The 20,293-nt window shown below is 41.0% G+C and overlaps 1 protein-coding gene across 8 annotated transcripts in view; it reads left to right on the top strand.

Moving 5' to 3' along the window:
* Positions 1-19,199, top strand: part of NfI (Nuclear factor I) — a 98,407-nt gene extending 79,208 nt beyond the window's left edge. For 6 of the 8 annotated variants that reach the window (XM_017905406.1, XM_017905405.1, XM_017905404.1 and 3 more), the window contains 4 exons: positions 13,460-13,647; positions 14,450-14,812; positions 15,266-15,500; positions 15,572-19,199. In XM_017905406.1, the coding sequence (XP_017760895.1) occupies positions 13,460-13,647; positions 14,450-14,812; positions 15,266-15,500; positions 15,572-15,816 (1,031 nt within the window). In that variant the 3' untranslated portion in view covers positions 15,817-19,199. The remainder of the gene's footprint in view (positions 1-13,459; positions 13,648-14,449; positions 14,813-15,265; positions 15,501-15,571) is intronic. The other 2 variants (XM_017905400.1, XM_017905399.1) reach the window with 2 other exon arrangements.
* Positions 19,200-20,293: the final 1,094 nt, after the last annotated feature.

The following is a 20,293-nucleotide window of genomic DNA, read 5'->3' as shown; positions in this document are numbered from 1 at the left end:
TCTTTTTTCACTCTACACACATACACACACATTCTCTCTCTCTCTGTCTCTCTTTTTCTCTGCCGTGTCTCTCCCCCTCTTCTTTCTCCGATTTTTCTTTCTTCGTCGACAGTAACAGACACGACTAACTAAGTACGTATATACGCGTACTCACATGAATATACACACATGTATACATACATACATACACGTGAGGAATACGTATGACGCTAATCACATTTACACTTAGTTGTTATTATAATACAATATCTCGTAATATGTAATAAATATGTATTAATAATTATATATTTATAATTGCTACGATTATAAGTATATAAATTGAGTATATTTTAATTACACTTAATTTTAATTATAATTAAGTGTAAATATAATTGGTTTCGTATGTTTATGATTATAATAATAATAATAATAATTGTAGACATATGTGACTAATTACATTTACACTTAATTATTATTATAATTAAGTGTAGCTAAAATGTACTCAACTTATATACTTATATATTATAATCATAAAATATATTCATATATAACTATGCATCTCGTGTATATTAATGTTTTCTACAATAATAAATATATAATTGTTAATATATATTTATTATATATTAAACGATGTCAAATCACAATAATAATTAATTAAGTGTAAATAGAATTTGTTTCGTATGTTTATGATTATAATAATAATAATTGTAAGCATATATGACTAATTACATTTACACTTAATTATTATTGTGATTTAACATCGTTTAATATATAGTAAATATATATTGACAATTATATATTTATTATTATAAAAAACATTAATAATTAAGTGTAAATATAATTTGTTCCATATGCTTATGATTATAATAATAATAATTGTAGACATATGTGACTAATTACATTTACACTTAATTATTATTGTGATTTAACATTGTTTAATATATAATAAATATATATTAACAATTATATATTTATTTTTGTAAAAAATATTAATATACGCGAGATACATAATTAAATATGAATATATGTGAACACATTGAAACGAGATATATATGTACGCACCCTCACGTAGGTCCTGTAGCTACTGTGTTACCCTTTTTGTATATCGCGTATGGTGGACCTCGGGCTGCAACGATTCGCGTGCTCCGTGAAGATTGCGAGAGTTTTTGGGGAATATGGGGTTCAGTTTCGATACTCCATAAACTCCATAATCTCCAAATCGTCTCGCAGACGATTCCACGCGATCGAAGGAAATCGCGCAACTTCGGTAGTTTGAAATATTACTCGGGACCAGCGTCTAGGGATCGGAGAATCTGGCTATCAAATATTTGCCAGTCGATATGTGGATTAGATAAAAGATTGAAGAATTTTATTCGTAAAATATCGAAAATTCTCGGGTCGTATATCATCGAAGTATTTCCAATTTCATTCCACTATAATAATGATCATACATTATTAAAATCACTAGTTAAATTCGCATAACAACGTGTTATCTAAGTCGTCCTTCATTGCAAATTAATAAAATTTGCGAATATTCGATATATCTTCCTTCCACGAGTAAAAATTAAAAAATTCATATAAAAACCGAGTATTGTCAATTTTTGAAAGATTTTTCAAGAGAGGAAAATATTATCCCGCCATCTTTAATTTCTTTTATAAAACCGGTGAATTTGTATTGCATTATAATTCAGAAGGTAGCCTGTTTTTCATAATTAAAATTATTATATTAATAATTTAATACGAATATTATAATTAATAATTTATTCTAAATGTTAGAATTCTTTTAAATATTATAACGAACAATTTATCACAAATATCGTAATTAAAAATTTATTATAAATATTAGAGTTCTTACTTGATATTCAAAAACAGAAAGAAAAATTGACAATAGTCGTTTTTGATAGAAGCCCTTCGATTCTTGACGCTATCAACGAGCGAGCCAAGTCAAGGGTTTCCCGATCTCGAAATCCGCGAGCTTCCTTCGCAAAGTTTCCGGCCGAATATGCATCTGTCGCGAGGTTAGGGCGCGAATCGTCGACGCAGCTCGAAATTGCACAATCACGCCCCCAGCCAGCTCTCCATAGCAGCACTATGTACGTATATCTTTATATATATATATATACGTATATATACATACATATATATATCCCTGAGTGTATTTGGTGTCTCTGCAAGCGTCACACACACACAGATATACACACGTACATTTCTTCGTGGAACACGTACACATGGACATGGACACACACACGTACGCACGCTCGATTTCGAGGGTGTCTTCGATGCAGCAGGAGACAAATTTGCCCTGCAACGAAACTTACTTCCTCTGAAGCCTGGACGTAGAGCTATCGCGAATTGAAAACTGGCCGAAATGGCTTGAGTCTTCTTTACACGAGTGCCCACGGCTTTATTGGGAATAAAACATTCCATTTTTAAGTCTGCCGATTTTTTAATCAGTCGATTTTTAAATCGGCCGATTTTTAAGTCAGTCGATTTTTAGATCAATCGGTTTTCAGATCGGCCGATTTTTAATCGGTGAACTTTGAGATCGTCCGATTTTTAGATTAGTAAGTCTTCAGATCGGTCGATTTTTAAGTCAACCGGTTTTCAAATCGGTCAATTTTCAGACTAGCCGATTTTTAGATTAATCGGTTTTCAGATCAGCCGATTTTTAGATCGCTTGGCATCTAGATCGGTCGATTTTTAAATCAATCAGTCGTCTCGCAAATTGTCCGATCTCCACATCGACCGATCAATAAACCAATATCCCTGAAACTCATGAAACACAATTCTAATTCAATTAAACAATATACACGAAACGGAACACAAAGAGGGTAAGAATTTGCCATCCTGCAGGATCGAGCATCTTTGGGATGAGAAAAGTAGACGGAAAGAAAGAAAGAAAGAAAGAAATGGAAAGACGAAGGGAGAGGCGTTGGAGGAGGAGGAGGAGAAAATGGAGAGAAACGCAGGAGGTATTCGTTTCCTCGCGGCATGCAGCGTCGTCGAGCAAGCCTCTCGAATGCCTTCGCTATCGATCTCCTCGCGATGTTCGGTTCTTCTCTCCCTCAGACCACCCCTCTTATATGTTATGTTCCCCTTAATTCAATAGATCTATTCCCAATCGCGCTAAGTGCAGTGCTTAATTTCCTGGAACCTCTGACTGCAGCCTCGCGACTATTCTTACGATTTATCATCTTTCCCTTCGGTTTACAGCTGAAACATTCCTCCGTAATTACAAAAGGAAACGAAAAATGGCAGCCGATGAAGGCACGCGAACGACGGAATTAAGCACTGTCCCTTAACCTCGATCGAATGCAATGTACACCAAAATGGCACTCTGTCCCATTTCTCCCATCTTCTTCTTCTTTTTCTATTTCTTCTTCTTCTTCTTCTTCTTCTTCTTCTTCTTCTTAAGTATTATAATTCTTCGTTTCTTTACACTTTTCTCTTTTTCTTTTCTTCCTTTGGTGTTGTTCTACGAGCCTCTCTAGTTCTCGACGCTGTTGTTATGGTAGTTGTTGCACCGTGTTGACTCCATCATTGGTTACTGGTTGGTTTGATCACCGTCCACATGGAAAATGCTTGCCATGTTCACGTGCCATACCAGCGTGTTTTTTGCTGCATTCCCTGCATAGAACAACCGCGGTGTAACGTCCAGCAATCGATTTTCTCGCGTTCGAGTGGCCGCTGCTTTCGTTTTTCCCCAACTATATGAGTACTCACATCCGAACGCGGATCCAAAAAATAATTGTCGGTAAAGGTAAAATGATTGAAACTCACTGCACCGATTTCTTTACAATCGAAATTTCCAAATTTTTGTCGAAAAATTCGTGTAGTTAAAATTTTGGAACACTGTCATATTTATTCCCCTGACAGTTGGAAGACAAGGGCATCGAAAATATCGAGTATCTCCGATATTTCCTAACATTTTGTAGCGAAAAAATTCAGAGGTGAACCTAAATGATACACCAATATAACAAAAAAATATCGGAATTTTTCTCTCAATAATAATGCATGAAAAAAATTCTCAAAAATTACCTATTTTCGCAGACGATCGGGATAGTCTACCCACTTAAACTCAAATTATATCAGTAAAAAGGAAAAATTATTTTTGAGTATCAAACATCTACGTGATCAGATTATCTGTGTGAAATTGGAAAATACCATAAAAGTTTGTAAATTTTTATTATCGGAGTTGCAATCATTTTTTGAGGAAGAAGAAATTGGTAGCGTTAAGTTCAATCATCTTACTCTTGTATTTACCTGAATTTTTCGGCCATGATCAATTCTGTTCATCACTATAGGCACACCGTGTGATTTCTTCGCGAATTTATCATTTCGTTTCCGCCCATCGTTGTCCCGGAAAATTCTCTCACGTACTCTTTCATCAAGCCCGGCCCGCAAGCTTTGATCCCACCCCCACAAGACTAACCCCTTTACTGTTTCTTTCTCCACGGGAAAAACGGTTCCAAAGCCTGGCGGTTTCGAGCCCTAAGTGTATGGAACTCGGGGGTGGAATCACGGTGGTTTTTAACTCGGCAAGTTTCGCGTGGTGATAATTCTTCGCGAGACTCTCCAACGACCCAGTCTGAAAAAAGTTGGCTGACTTTTTACCCCTTCACCCTTCGACGGTCACTTTCGAGAATTGAGATAGTCCATGCGAAGATCGATGAGACGAGCTTCCCAAGTTATGTCTTCTTTAACCCTTTCGCTCAGTCGATGTCGACTATGGTGGTCGTAGAGAGTGACTGTGTCGAGTGGCATAACGCGTTTCAACGGTAGGATTGGTATGATCTTTGACGATCGTATCGGAAACGACACACGCCAATCTTTTCGAGCAATGATTTTGATAGTTTCAATGAATTGATAGTGAAACGAGATTTTAATAAATTATTAATAATACTGTTCAACGCGAATTTTAATCTGTAGTATGAATTAGGTGATTCCTGTAGGGTTCCTCAAAACGAATCTGTAATTAAAATTGATCATTCTTGTGGTAAAAGTTAGGTGAGAGTACACAGAGTTTATGAATATTCATAATTATAATTGTTTGTGTTTCTGGATAATTATAATTGGCCATTCAAGTTTAAAAATAAGCGGCCTAGGGTACTTCTTACGCATATTCTTGCATTTTTATAAAAAGTTCTTTGTCGAACAGAAGTTTGATACATAGCATCGTATTCTGTAGGATTTTCTAAAGAAGAAACCGTGAATCAGAATTGTCGAAAAGGTTTTTAATTCGATTAAATCGAGAAAATATTCGACGGTAATGTGTATATTAGGTTTTACCACCACGCAGCCATTGCTCGCTTCTATAGTCTCGATAGTGTAATCCGAGTACCAAGTGTAATGGAGGTAACATATAACAGTCTGAGAAAATACAATACAAAATTTCGGAAAATTAACGAAGTTCAATAGGAACTTTGAAAATTTAAAATAGATAACGAATATTTTTAAGTCGGTGCGTAGCTCTTAGCTTGTAAAAATTGTTCTTTGGGAAACGATACCAATTACCAGGTCTCACCACGTGGAGGTGGCTACGCATCGAGACCCGACATGCGCCCTAGTGGCGCAACCTACTGGCGCTATCCGTATCAAAGGTATCCTAACCTAACTCGGAGCGAAAGAAGTTAAAGCGAAGCTACTGACACTTTATTAAATTTCGTGTCTTACAAAGGGAACTTCGATTCGGTATACTAAAACTCTACTGTCGCAACGCTAAGATATTTTATTTCAATAGACTCTAATATTTCTAAGTTCCCATGAAAATAGGGAATGAAAGACGCGAGCAAGTGAAAAATCGCGACGCGCCCGAACGAGTTCGCGATTATTCGAAAGACCGACTAGCCTACGAGACGTACTCCCGTGTACAAGCCAACTTCGTGACTCGGCACTCTCCCGATTGGACCTAGTCCAAGTCCAGTCACTGCCGTTCTCGTCAAGACTTACACGTGAACCAAGGATAGTCCCCGAACCAATGAAACTCCCAGAGTCGATACGAGGGTCCAGCGGGGCCTTGCAAGCCAGACAGACACTTCGTGTCCCTGCCCCAAGGGGTAGAACTTAATCATCCCAAGTGGTCTGACCGTAGACACTATGCCCGTCCAACTGCAGGCCCATGCCCCAGTCGCGTACGACCAGGGTGCTGGACCCCCGCATCGAGTCCAGAGGAAACAGTGACCCGAAGGCCACCCTGGAACCCGATGCATGACGAGATTGACAGTGGCTAGAAGTGAGTGTCGGAGACGAGTCGTGAGGATGACTTATGAGACGCGAAGTTGTCGAGTACGCGAGAGTACGTCGCGCAGGCTAGTCGGTGCTTAAGAACGATCGCGATTATCGCGAGAACAATTATGTTCTATTTGGTAAACGAGAGGGATGAAATAGGAAAAATATGAGAGGTATATATTCGCTCCAAGTTAGGCAGTTACCTCTGTACGGATAGCACGCACATGGTACTTAGTCTAGGTGTCTATCTTATGACTACTTAAGTCTAAACACATCCCGCGTTGTTCATGGATGTGTCCCAAATTATGTTTTGAGATAACCTGAGAATTTTGAGAAACCTAAAAGCTAAAACAGAATATATTATTGTTAATATAAACCTGAAAGGAAACGGATTAGTACGCGGAAAGAAAACGAACGAAACCATGAAGGTTAACCAAGTGGAAAGAGCAAGCCATCGATGAAACATTCGAATATTATACGAAATATTCGAATGTTCGAATGAATATGAATAGAAACGAAAAAATAAAATGTGGAAAAAGAATAATTATAATTTGAAAAGAAAAAAAATAATTAAAACCTGAAAGAAAAATAGATTAGATCTGAAACAGAAAATTATTAATAACCTAAAGATGAGAGATGAACAACCCAAAAATGAGATACAAACAACCCAACGATAAGACATAAAGAAACCAACGACGAAACATTCGAATATTATACGAAATATTCGAATGTCAAGTATAAATAAGTATAAACGAGAAATAACATCTGAAATAAAAAAAAATAATTAAAACCTGAAAAAATAAAAAATAATTAATTCCTGAAAAAAAAGAAAAATTAAAACCTGAAAACAAAAATAAAATTATTAGTAAATGGTTTAAGGGAGTGGGGTGTGGGTGGGGGGGCCAGCCCCACCTCACTCGGACCCCTTCCCGTTCCCGCACACGGAAAAATTTATATGTTACACTCGCGATGCCAAACTGGCAAATGACTTCTGCCGGGTCGCGTCGCCCTTTATATAGCCTCCGATCGGCCGAATCCCCCACCCCAATCAAAAATTTTCCAACTTCGTCGATTTTATTAATTATTAATTTTCCGCTCTTATAGTCAATAATTTATTAATTTCTCTACTTTTATTATATATTTACGTTGTGGACACTTTGTTATTAACAATAATAATTTGTTATTAACAATCGGTATAATTATTTATAAACTTTTTACAAACTATAGGTACATTTTAACGTACGTACATTATAAATTCAAGTATTAGCCAATAATTTATTAATTTTTTCACGTTTATTATAAATTTACGTGGTGAACAATTTAATATTCACAATATTAATTTGTTATTCGCACTTTCATAAGATAAATTTCCAAAATACGTATATGTATGTAAAAATCTTTTTATTTCCTCGGTATTTTTGGCTAAAATGAAGTATTACACGAAGAGTAAAAACATCAAGAGATTCATCCTCATCTTAAAAATTAGGTGGGATTTTATTTTTTAACAACTTTATATTAAAAAGTCATTCGTCAATTATGCGTAAGTACGGCCCTGGCGAAGCTAGATGTGCGAACAATGGCCGCGTGGCGGGAAAATCCCACTTACGGGATTCCTGCTATACATTCTATCAGCCTGTCAACATTGAACATCACCCTAATATTATTTCTGAATGATTTCTTCTTCAGAAAAGTCTACAGAATACTCTACAGTATATCAGATTCGTATCAGATAAGAAACTTTTTGTAGAAATGCAAGAATATGCATAGACAGTACAGAGGTGATCTAATTCAAATTAGTTCGAAATATGGAAAATCAAACATCAATCGATCATTTTAAAAATTAAAAAGAAATTTAGCCAGGAGAATTATTAATTCGAATGAACAAAAAATTAACAAAAATATCCAGTAAACGAATATAACGCAAAATGAAAATAAAATTTTTGCATTTTTCACTTGCACCAATTTCAGAGTCGTATATTAAATACGACGTTCGACTAAGTATTCGTTGAACGTGTAACGAGTCAATTTAGACGGCGACTGCAGTCGACATTAGTATACCTAGAGGCTATTTCCAGCCGGCTATAAGTGACGTTGATGCGCACCTAATTTCACGGACGACGTTAAGAACGAAAGGGTTAATTGTCCCGGAATATCGGCGAAAATAATGCCACTCGATTGCATGACTCGACCAACTTAACCTCCCTTCCGCGAATCTCGAGCGCGCTCTCGGAAGTTAACCACGCGTATCATAGATGGCGCCAGTGTACCCCTCGGAAGCGCCTACGTAGAAATGGAAGCTTTCCTCTCTCGAGAACGTTCGTGACGAAAACGAGAATTCTTTGACCCGTGATATTAACGGTGATTGAAAAGTTAATAATTCCATTTTAACGATGAATAAAACCAAAATAAATTTACAATGAGAATAAAAATGGCGACGTTTCAAAGAATTGTCGACGAAAAGATTCGATCCCGATCTTCTCCCGTCCTCGACATTCGACGATGCGGCGTCGAGGAGGGGGACGGTGACAGAGAGAGGGAAGAGAGGGTACGGATGAAGAAGAAAGGGGACTAATTCGAGGGTCGTGTTTGTCCACTACAGGGGGATCCCCGAGAAATCCACGTGACTTCTGATTGTGATACGGTAAACCGCTGCGACACGAGGAACCGGGAATGCAAGAATGTTCTATGTTAGCCCATTATGAGAATTATATACATATGTGTGTTAGCATTCGGTGTTGCATCTCACATAATTGTTTATATACACATATATCTATATACAGGGTGGGGCATTTGAACGAGAAACAACACCTAATATCTCCCTTATTTGTGACGCTGTGAAAAAACTCTTGGGGACAAAGTTGCACTGTTTCAAGTGGCAAACATCATGGTAACATTCACACCTTTCCAAGGTCATTCGTTTACGAGAATTGAAGGTCATCGATATTTTTTTTAACGACACCCTGTAATTTTTGTTCAATATACTTATAGGAAATGTAAAGACAAATCTAACGACCTTGTAAAACATACTGTTCCCACCATTAACATAAACAGACAAAAAATTTAAAAAATCATTGGTGAACTTGGAAAGGTCAGTCATCATATATTCATTTACCATTACCATTCAAACAGTGTAACATTGACCCCAAGAATTTTCTTACAGCGTCATAAGTCGTGATATTTAGATATTCCTCACTGAAATACCCCACCCTGTATATGTATTACTCATATGTACGCGCATATACACGCGTGTATATGCGTATACCTATTCTTGTGCGGCAATTATTATCAATAGATATGTATATATGTGTATCTTCTCGATGCTAATCACCGACCACGTGCGCTGATAATTATCACGGTTGAAATAGATGTATATATGTATACTTGTAATAATTGTTGCGCCGTTCTGTATAGCCGCCTGCAGCTGTGTGCACGATTGTTCGCGCAATGCTGTCTTTGGTAGGCGTGCTGATAATTTTTTTCCATTTTTTTTTGTATTTACTTTTTATTTCGTTCCCTGTTTCTGAACGTCGAGGTGGAAGGGCTGCCTATTTAGTTTAACGGTTCAATTTCGAGGACCAGCGCCGACGAAATTGAATCAGCTGAATGAATGTACCATAGTCCCGAAGGGTGAATAAGGATAGTCTTTTCGGTTCTAGCTTTCCTGAAGCTTGCGCTTTCAGGCATCTGGTACGCACAGTCGGGACCGACTTAGAAGCGGAAAACTGACCAAAATGTCACTAGAATCTCTAGAATTTCCTTTCGTTTCACCCGTTCACTGCCTACCACGAGATATCTCGAGTCCAGACTCATCGTGATTGGTCACGGAATGAATCTATAGTCATTGGGTTCAAACTCGGGATGCCTGACTCAAATCGGACCTCTTCCACTGCCAAAAAGTAAATTCCACGCTTCGCAATTTTTTTTAGAAAAATCCTGCAAAGGTACCGGGTGTTCCAAAATTCACGCAAGAAGCAACTTCGATACGAAACTTCGTTTTCAATTAAAAATTCGCAATTATTCGACAACGAAGACACGTTGTTCCTTCATATAGCGCTCCATTTTTAATAACCCTAATCTGTCATTTCTCACGTTGCCTTTTCCCTTTCGTTAGCAACACTTTGTCGCGCGAATTTTGGGACTCCCTATATATACAAGGTGTCTCGCGAAAAGTATCACTCCTTTTCATATCGTTACATCCCCGTGGCAAACAAAATTGTTGGAACATTCGCAGCCTGTGTATCTCGAAATAAGACGTTCCGAAAAAATTGTCGGCGCGAGAGAAGCAGGAAAAATGATCGCAGAATCTCGTACACGTTCTCCAAAGAGTCTCCCGAAGCCGAACTTACCGATTCACGTTTTCCATCCGAGTAGACCGATGTCGAGGAGTCGTAAGTGTCCGGGACCGGACACTTACTGACATTTAAGTGTCCCATACCCGACGTACATACCTTCCACGCGAAAAAGAGTATGGCGGCCAGAAACTTGTATAGCGCGTTCGAGGAAAGAAGGCACAGCGTGTTTACATCCTCGGGGCTGATTAATTCCGCTGATTCTCCCTTGATCACAGGCAATAGGGTGCTATTAGCCCAAGGGTGTCGATGATCGTCGACTGACGGAAGTTGGTCAATCGGCGTTGGTCAGCCGTGAGGATGTAAACACGCTGTGCCTCCTTTCCCCGAACGAGCAGTACCGCTTACGCGCTGCAGCGACGAGTAAACGCAACCCCCTGATGCATCCCCCATGAAACCGACGAAAATCGATAACTCTCTAACGAAACTGGTGTTTTTGTGTGCCTCTATTTGGGAATAAGTACGACCTACGATATTCCTGGTCACCTGTGTATGTATAGTAACATATGTGTATAATATCTATATATATATGTATATTTTTCTAACCGCCCCGTTTGCCTGTCCGTCTGACTGACCTGTCCGTTACCAAACCGAAAGAAGAAGGGGAAAAAGAAAGAAAGAGACAAGAAACGAAGATGACTGTGGCGATGACGACGATGACGTCGATGAAAAGATTGGTCGGTAGTTGACCAGACCCCTGTCCCTGAGTATCTCGAAGCGTAATTCGCGGGGTATAGTTGAGAAATCGGTGGTGGAACACCGGCCGTAAAGGGGATACGAGATTCCGGGGCTTGGAAACGGACAGACAGACAGACGGACGGCATTTCTTGCTAACTGCGTAGTACCGGTCTACCTGGTAAGCTAGCTGTCGCTGTCTGTCTGTCTGTCTGTTTGTCTGTTCGTCTGTGTCTGTCTGTCTGTCTGTCTGCCCACCCTGTTACACCCACCTGTTCACGTATTACTATTTTTAAGGGTACAGCCTCGAGCCGGATTGGGAACTCTCGGTTGGAAACGCGAGGCTTCGAAATTTTCGTGGAATTTAGTTTTTCGAACATCGGGCTTGGGGGGGGGGGGGACAGGAATCTAGTCTTTCGGGGATACGTGCGTAATTTTGATTCGCGAGTATTCTATGGAAATCGATTTGTGGGAAATTTTGCTCACAATAATTTAATAATCGTGACTTCAAATTTGGAATTGATAGCCGAAAGTAATCTTTTTGGATTTTTAAATTTCGAAATTTTTCCTTCCAATCGGCAAAATTATAGCATTCCCTAGAAATAAATTTCTAGGGAATGTTGGAAAATTAGGCGATCGTAATTTCGAATTTCCAAAAATTAGTAAAGCATTGCGGAGAATTCTCGAAAATCGTGAAAAATAAAAATTAGTATTCCATCGACCGCGATTTTAAATTTTCAAAAAGTCCAAGTAAAAAAGAAATTTGGGACTCGGGACAATGATCAGAAATAGAATTCCATGGGATTCTCGAGAAATTGTATCGATTGTCCAAATACGGAAATTCATCGATCGATGTAAATGTCGAAATTTCACGAGATGCGTAGATCAGGCCGGACGATCGAGACTGTACCCCCGTTGAACCGTGCACACCATTATATTATCTCTATTTCTCACTCACTGTCACACGGCCAATGCTCTGGGTATGTCGTATGCTGGATGAATTAATTAATTCATTGACTAATTAATTGACTGAATTAATTGGCTTGATCGATTGATTGATTCAATTAATTTCGAACCTTGATTGAGACTTGACTTGTTTATTGCTCTACTCTCTCTCTCTGTCACTCTCTGTCTCTCTCTCTCCGTACGATACTACCTATATCTATATATATATATATATTCTATTGTTGTTGCGATGTTGGTGTTGTTGTTTACCATATACATATATATATATACATACATTACATACATATATATCACCGCATATATATGTATATCATTGTATTGATGTTGATGTTGTTGTTACCTTGATGTTTTTTGATGTGTTGTTTAATCGTTGTTATCTTGCTGTTTGATGTTTGTTGTTGCACTATATATCTATATATATCTCTCTATATATACCTATATATTCTATATATATATACATATCTATATGTATATATACATACATGTATATAACCACATGTTGCGTGATATACGTGTGTGTGTGTGCGCGCGCGCGCGCGCAATATCAAAGAGCATCGTGCAACTACCCTTTCGATGTAACACGGTTCTTCCCCGCGATAGTGTTCGCCATTGTCCGAAATAAACGTACAAGATTAAAAGACCTCGAGGAGACACGCTCACGTGTGTGTGTGCGCGCGCGCACGCGTACACTGGTATATAAATACATGTACATTTCAGCCAGCCAGCCTCACGCTTGGAGTGCCTTATATATATATATATTTAACACGATCGTTATAGTTGGTCGACCCCCTCCCTCGGAAGTACCACTAAAACCACCCCCTAACAGACTCGCAGCAGCAATCGTTACCTCTGTTTGCTCCCTCTTCTGCTAAGCTCCCGCGACGAGCTCCAACTTTACTAACATTCTCCGCATTAACAATTACCATTACCGGACAACGAGATTTCCCGGAGGCTAGTTTACCTAATTAACCGAATTTTCCACGGTCTTCGACTCTGGTTCAATTTTCTGATAAGGGATAGTACAAGAAAAGAGGAATTATCGAGAAAAAAGAGACGAAAGATGTAGGAATAAGAGGTTAAAGAAATTCGAAATAAAATTGATGTCTAGAGTATTGGAAATTATCGATGTATAGGAAGATAAAATGGTGGAAGGGGTTGCTGAACGGAGACGATTCGTGCAGAGAAGCGTCGAATTTAGGGGGTGGTTTCGCCGTGGCCCCGGCCACACAGTCAGACGATGACAGTGGTGAATTGTGTTTCAGGATTGCACTCTCCGCACGAAGGACTGGCCGGTGGTTCCGGTCAAAGTATGTCCGGACTCGCCTACTATCAGCCGGAGCACCCTGCCTCCGCGGGGGTGGTGAAGTACCCCGAGAACGGTCACGACACCCTGTCGGATTTCGTGACGTTCGTCTGCCAGGAGGCCGAGAATACCCAGCAACTGCCCCAGGTAGCTTCCGGATCCTTTTTAAACCCGCCGCATTGTCCGTCCGAGTTCCGATCGTGAAAACACGCTCTTCGATGAATCGCGAGAAGATCGTTTTTCACGTGGGAACGAACGAGATAACGGGGCGGTTCTGGTCCGACCTGCAACCTCATCCGTGTTCCAATCGCCCTGGATTTTTCGAATTCGATTCGTCGGTAAATTGTTCGTTGAAATTGCCGTGTAATTGGAGAAATATGGCGGCAGCCGGATTTCCGACGGAACAATATCCTCCCACCTCACGTTTGCGATGCTCGATTATTCACACAAATCATGAAAAATTCCAATTTTCAACGCGATATTTTCGCGTTTCAGAAGTGAACAATTCTCAGCTATGTACTGTTCGACACGTTCCGCAACATTTTTTAACTAATGCGTACGACATAACCTCAAATATTTGCAAGACACGAAATTCATTGCTGTAAAAGTAACTCTAATTTTTAATATACAATACGGAACACTAAGAACATAAACTCGCTCTCTGTTATATTCGCACGATTAGGAAATTATTTATAATAAAATACAGAAAATGCGAGGAACGTGTTCGATCGAAGGATCCCTTCTGAATTATTTCCCATTATTCTCGCAAACGGGAGATTCAGCGCGAACGAAAAGCATAGAAAATCGGGAAAGAAAAATCGATTGAACGAAAAGTCGAGTAACCAATCGGGACCGAAGAATAAATTAGAAGTGTGGAGGCACTGAAAACGGGGTGAATGGATCACGCGCGGGTCGACGACGTTGATCGGTGGGTGTGTGGTATTTCCAGGCGCAGCTAGCCGGACCCCGCACTGGTATACAAAAGTTCTCACAGTATTATCCGAGCTCGATGCTGCCGCCCCCGCCGCCGGCCCCGATGGCGAGGCCCGTCGCCATTATAAGGTCGACAGGCGAGCTGACGGCCACGAGCTCGAACTCGCCCCCCACCTCGTCGACCTCGCCCACGGACCCAGCCGAACTGGCGTCCAATCAGGAGCAAATGGCCGCCGCGGCAGCGGTGGGACTGGTCAGTTCCGGCTGCCAGAGCTCCGTCGATCCGGCCGGAAGGAAGAGCCCAGCAAGGATCCTCGTCACTGCGCCGCACACCAGCCGGGAGTACACCTTTGCTCACTTTCACTCTCAACCTGGACAGGTGGGTCTACTTCCAATCACGATAATTTCTTATAATTGTGTCAAAAAATTTTTGCAAATTTCTATTGCAACCAGGAAATATTCGGAGTACTTTTAGGTTAGGAATATTCGTATTGTTATTGCGCGTTCGAGGAAAGAAGGCTCGGCGTGTTTACATCCTCACGGCTGGTTAGCTCCGCTAATACTCCCATGATCACAGCCATGATCGCTATTAGTCTAACACGGTGACGAACATCATCGATGATGTAAACACACTGTGCCTTCTTGTCTCGAACGCACTATACCTCAAATATTTTGAAACTGTATACTGTTCGAGACACAAAAGTTGGACGGATGTGGAATGTCGGAAGACGCTAGGAAGGTATCGAAAATAAAAGATTGGCACGTAGCAGGGTGTCTAGAAGCATTTTAGGTGATCCGTGAAGGTTTCATGTCCTGGACTCTTTGCTTGCAGCAAATATTCACGTATCCTACCATCAGCTCGATGTCAGGGGTGATCTCCCCGACGAACCTCTCCCTGTTTTCGTCGCCAGTTTCGGTGACGAGGCCGGTGGCCACCCAGAGATCGGTCTCTAACGTGCCCCCTCGCTGGAACACCGCGCCGTTTATCAACCTCGAGGATGACTACAACATGATCGCGCCAATCATCACTGGGACTGCCAGCGAACCCCCCTCCGCTATGGACGAAGGTCTGTAAACTTGGATAAATCATCCTCGTTAAGTAATTGCAGATAAATTAATTCGAATTACAATTTTTCAGAACGGTACTTCCACCCGGTGCACACGAGCAGCGTGGTGGACAAGAGCGGCGCTGGTAACCTGATGGGCACAGATCTAGGTGTGGCAACAGACCCAACCTCGCACCACCATCAACAGTCCCAGCAGCCTCAGCAACAGCCTCAACAGCCCCCTCAGCAACAGCAACCGTCACAGCAGCAGCAGCAGCAACAGCAGCAGCAACAAGTGATGCAGGACAAGAGCGGCAGACCGAAGTCTCCCCCGTGACACTGGAGGCTTAGAGCGGAAAGCGTCGAGAAGCTCGCATGTTCCACGGGGTCGTTACTCACCGGCGCGTACGATAATTACCCTGAGCCGGAGGGGAATCGCCAGGATTCCTCGTGTCGTGTTCAGCTTCGCGACCTAAGCCTGCGGAGAATCGAGTGCCTGAGAGTCTGATCGTAGTTTAAGCGGGCCGCGTCGAGGGAACGTTCGTGACGCTTCCGGCGAACGGGGCCTCCGCCATTGCTGTGTCGAGGGGGGCTGAACCGGGGTTTAGGTCCTGGCTTCGCGACCACGCGGGGCTTGCTCTTGACCCTCTGAGGTTTGGTGCCTTTGTCGCTTCCAGATCTAACAATTCTGCAATTCTCACTTCCTTTCTCACCGACTCTCTAATCGATCTTCGATCCTTAGACATCAGTTATGATCTATTAGACTATTAGCATGCTCTTTGAATCGTTAATTGTATCTTAAGACAATTTTATTGATACACGAGGTATAGATGAGGCTTTTAAAATTGTTTCTCTCTCATAATCTCTGTCTGTAACTTTTCGTTCACGTTGTGATCGTTTGAATACGTTAATGGGAATTTGATGAGTTGTCAAATTTGGAAAACTAAATTTTCTGCGAGGAACGAAAGGCATTTTCAGCCCTCTGGGGGTCAACGTTTCGGTCAATTATTACTTCCGCGCCACCGGAAGCGTCGTTCTTCTCTCTCGACGCGCTGTTAAATTCTAACTCTTTCTCTCTCTCTCTTTCCCCCCCCCCCTCTCTCTCTCTCTCTCTCTCTTTCTCTTTCTCTTTCTCTCTCTCTCTCTTAAGTGTCCTCGACGGACGTGAGTAAGGACCCCTCATTTCGTCTCCTAATTGAAAGGTCTCCGATTGTCGCCGATCGATTCCGTCGACCGATAAAATCCGCAGACGATTCAACATTGAATAAAAATCGGAAAAGACACAACGAAACGGGAAAAGAACGAAAGAAGAACGGGCAGAGAACGAACGAATGGAAATACTAGAGTAGGGTATCGTTTTCCGCGCGATTTTATAACGACCGTCTGTTTCCTATTCTTCCTGCTTCGAGACCCTTCCGGGACGCGTGTTTCTGTACATACACGCTCCGTGGTATTTTGTAAAATTATAGAGGACGTTAGAGTAGTCGCGTCTCTGCGTGGTAATGCGAAAAATAATATGAAAAAAGGAAAAAAAAAAAAAGAAGGACGGGCGTAGGAGTAAAAGGAGAAAAGAGAAACGTAATTCGTTGCGCTCTTCGAGGAAGGGTTTAACGTGGAGATTATACAAGGGAACGGAGAGATTGAAGAAAAGAAAAATTTCTAGTGCCAATTTCGTAGTTTATAAATATTATAACGAAATTATAATTTTCTATTATATTTTTTTATAATATTTATGAAGGAACACAGACACGTACGCACACGTACATATGCTTGTTTAGACGACACGTGAACAGGTGTAGAGATAACAAAGGAAGCTTCTTCTTCGATGATCGAGAAATGGAACATTTTTAAAAAAGGGAAAATATGTCGAAAACTGGCGATTAAATATATATATATATATAAAATGAATAAGAGAAAAATAGGGAGAAGGTCGAGGGGATCCGATCGACGAGTATCGGTCAGAACGAAAGCTAACCGGTCCACGAACCACGGATAATAATATTAATTATAATATTAACAGTAACGATAATTGATAACTTTATAATTGTATCGTTGATTAATCGCCTAATGCTCAGGCTAGTGCTGACACTAGTGGAAAGAAACACAGAGGAAAACGAAAAAAGAGAGAAGGACTAGTCGCGCGGACTAGTCACCAGAGGCTGCTAGTTAGAAACAAAGTGAATATTTAATATTGATTACTATGGATAAATTAAGCGGTTAACTAATTACAAGATATTTCACCACGACGATTAAACGGTATAATGGCGCGCGTGAATGAGAGGACGAAGACGGAAGAAACTGAAGACGAAGAGGAGGAAGAGAAGGAGGAGGAGAAAGTCGAAGAGAACTAAAACGAGACTATAAAAGAAATTGGGAGAAGAGAGGACGATGTTTCGAGATAGTGAGAGATCTATAGTTATTAACTTAGGAATTTAGTGTAACGTCGCGCAACGAGATAATGTAACATCGAACTCGACGACAACGAAGGTCCTAAACTATAATATTGTATATTGTCCAAAAGTGCTTTCCGTCGACTGTACGTTAAATGAGGGTGTCTGACGATACGAGGCGAATGTTTTTCTTTTTCTCTATTTTTTTTCTATTTTTTTTTTCTTTCGAATAGAACTCTTCCGCTGCCAGCTTGTAAAGAAAGATCAAAGGAAACACGAAGTCTTGTTAATTAAAGGGTACCATTTTCTTTAGGTCTCTGATCAACGATATCAAAACCTCGATGATGTTACGATACCGCGAAAATAGTAAGAAAATGAACGTTGGCAGAATATCGTGCGAAGGATACCGAAACGTTGTCTATTTTATACGAAGGAAATCCGCTTCTGGCAGCGCGAGGGTTGAAACACAAGCACGAGGGGCGACCTGTCCACTTTGTAACTCCTAAGATAGCGATTCCCAAGGAACCCCTTAAGATGCGCTTAATATACTCGCTAGGCGATCAGGTAGTTCTTCGAGGTGGTTCTTTCTGGGTTTGTGTAAAGTTTCACGAGAGTCCCTTTTGTTTTTTCTCTCTTTCTCTCTTCGAGTGAGGTTGAAAGGGTGCGTGGCGTCCCTGCCCATTAGCGACGACTGGATCCAACGATCGTGGAACTCGATTGACTCGCGCCCCATTCGTCGTTACGACAAACGGAGAAAGGAAAAGGAAGGTTCCACGTTGTCACGAGCGGTTGCTTTTCAACTTAGTTCGGTCTGTTCCGTTACCATCGACCATTCGAGAAATAAGATGGCGATCGTTCACAGCCAAGTGGTTCACTTTTTCATTGTATCTCCTCCCCTGATCGTTTGTCCGTGCTTCTACGTGCCTTTGGGAATTAACATCTTCGTAGTGACTAACAGTCCTCTAGAATCCAGAGCTTTCGTTGCGAGTGGCTTTCCTTTGTAGAGCTTGGGCGTCGTTGTACCTAGTTTATCAGAGATCCATTAGGAGCCGATCTTCCTTTAGGAGCCCCGGATCTTATATTTGCGTGAATGTAACCGATCACCATCGCTCGGTACCTAGACCTCCGTTGTACCGAGGTGTAGGAGGGGAAAACGCGGTGAGGGAACTCGAAAGAGGAATTGGAGAGAAGAGGATGGGTCCAGGGTCAAGTCGAAGTCGCGGTAAAATGGGAGGAATGGAGGCACCCTGTCAATCGGTTCGTAGTGATAGTACAAAGAACTTGAGACTAGCGTTATCGATAAACTAGCGTTAATGAGAACCAGGCGTAAGGTTTACACAGACTCGAGTCAAGAGAGGTAAACGCGGCGATACGATGCTACTATTCCTATAAAATCTGCTTCTTACCGCTACTAACACTATTACGAGGCGACGATAAATACCGCTGCAACTATATTGTTAATACTACGAGGGGGAAGAAACTACTACTATTATTGTAACTATTACTGTACCACAATTACCACCACCATCACCACCACCATCGCCATCAGCACCGCCACTAAAAGAAGAGAAAAATGGGGAAACCACTTTACCATCACAGCACCACCACTACTCTACCACTAATACTATTACTATTACTACCACTACTACTATTACTACCACTACTACCACTATTACTACTATTACTATTAATTAATAACAGCGCTATTGTAAGCTAAACTACTACTATGTTACCGCTACTCTTAACTATTAATTGTAAAACGAAGGACGACCGCATACAGCTGTTACTATTACACCGCCTGTCTCAAATATTAAGGCACACCGTGTGCTATAGGAGCAAGAGGGCGCTGCTATCGCTGACTACTATTAACACACTCACTAACTAAACTACTAATCGCTTTACGACTACGGTTACTACGGGAGAAGGACGATTCGTTAGTGTAAATATATATATTGATCCGACGCGAGGCGAATAGGGTACGTAAAACGCACGCTAGGGGTGGACCACCCTCCATTTTGTCATTCGAATAACTACTCCGCCGGTCGTTCCTGTTACCACCATTATTACCACCATTCGATCAAAATTGTTTCTCAAACCAAAAATACGCGATGAAATATTCTGTTTTTTTTTTCTTTTTTTTTTGGAATTTGAAGAACAAAATGGCGGACTGTAACGCGAACGATTCACGAGAGAGTGTTCCACCCTGGCCATTCATAGTTGTTACATCACGCACAGGGGCAGAGAGACAGCCGAATCCATCGATCCTTGGAGCCCTAGATCCGATCGATCGAGGATTTTTGCACACGCCCTTCGAGCCCTTCGCCGACCACCCTTACCGATACTTCGTTTTCTCGCGAGAAGTGTTCGTCGATTGATTTGTTAGTACCTTCGTGGAAAGGATGTGCTGTAAACGATTAGGCGCTT

This window comes from Eufriesea mexicana, unplaced genomic scaffold, assembly GCF_001483705.2.
Source record: "Eufriesea mexicana isolate 0111107269 unplaced genomic scaffold, ASM148370v2 scaffold3780, whole genome shotgun sequence".
NCBI classification, from domain to species: Eukaryota; Metazoa; Arthropoda; class Insecta; order Hymenoptera; family Apidae; genus Eufriesea; species Eufriesea mexicana.
The sequence above is the reverse complement of the archived record's forward strand: the minus strand, read 5'-3'. Positions and strand labels throughout refer to the sequence as shown.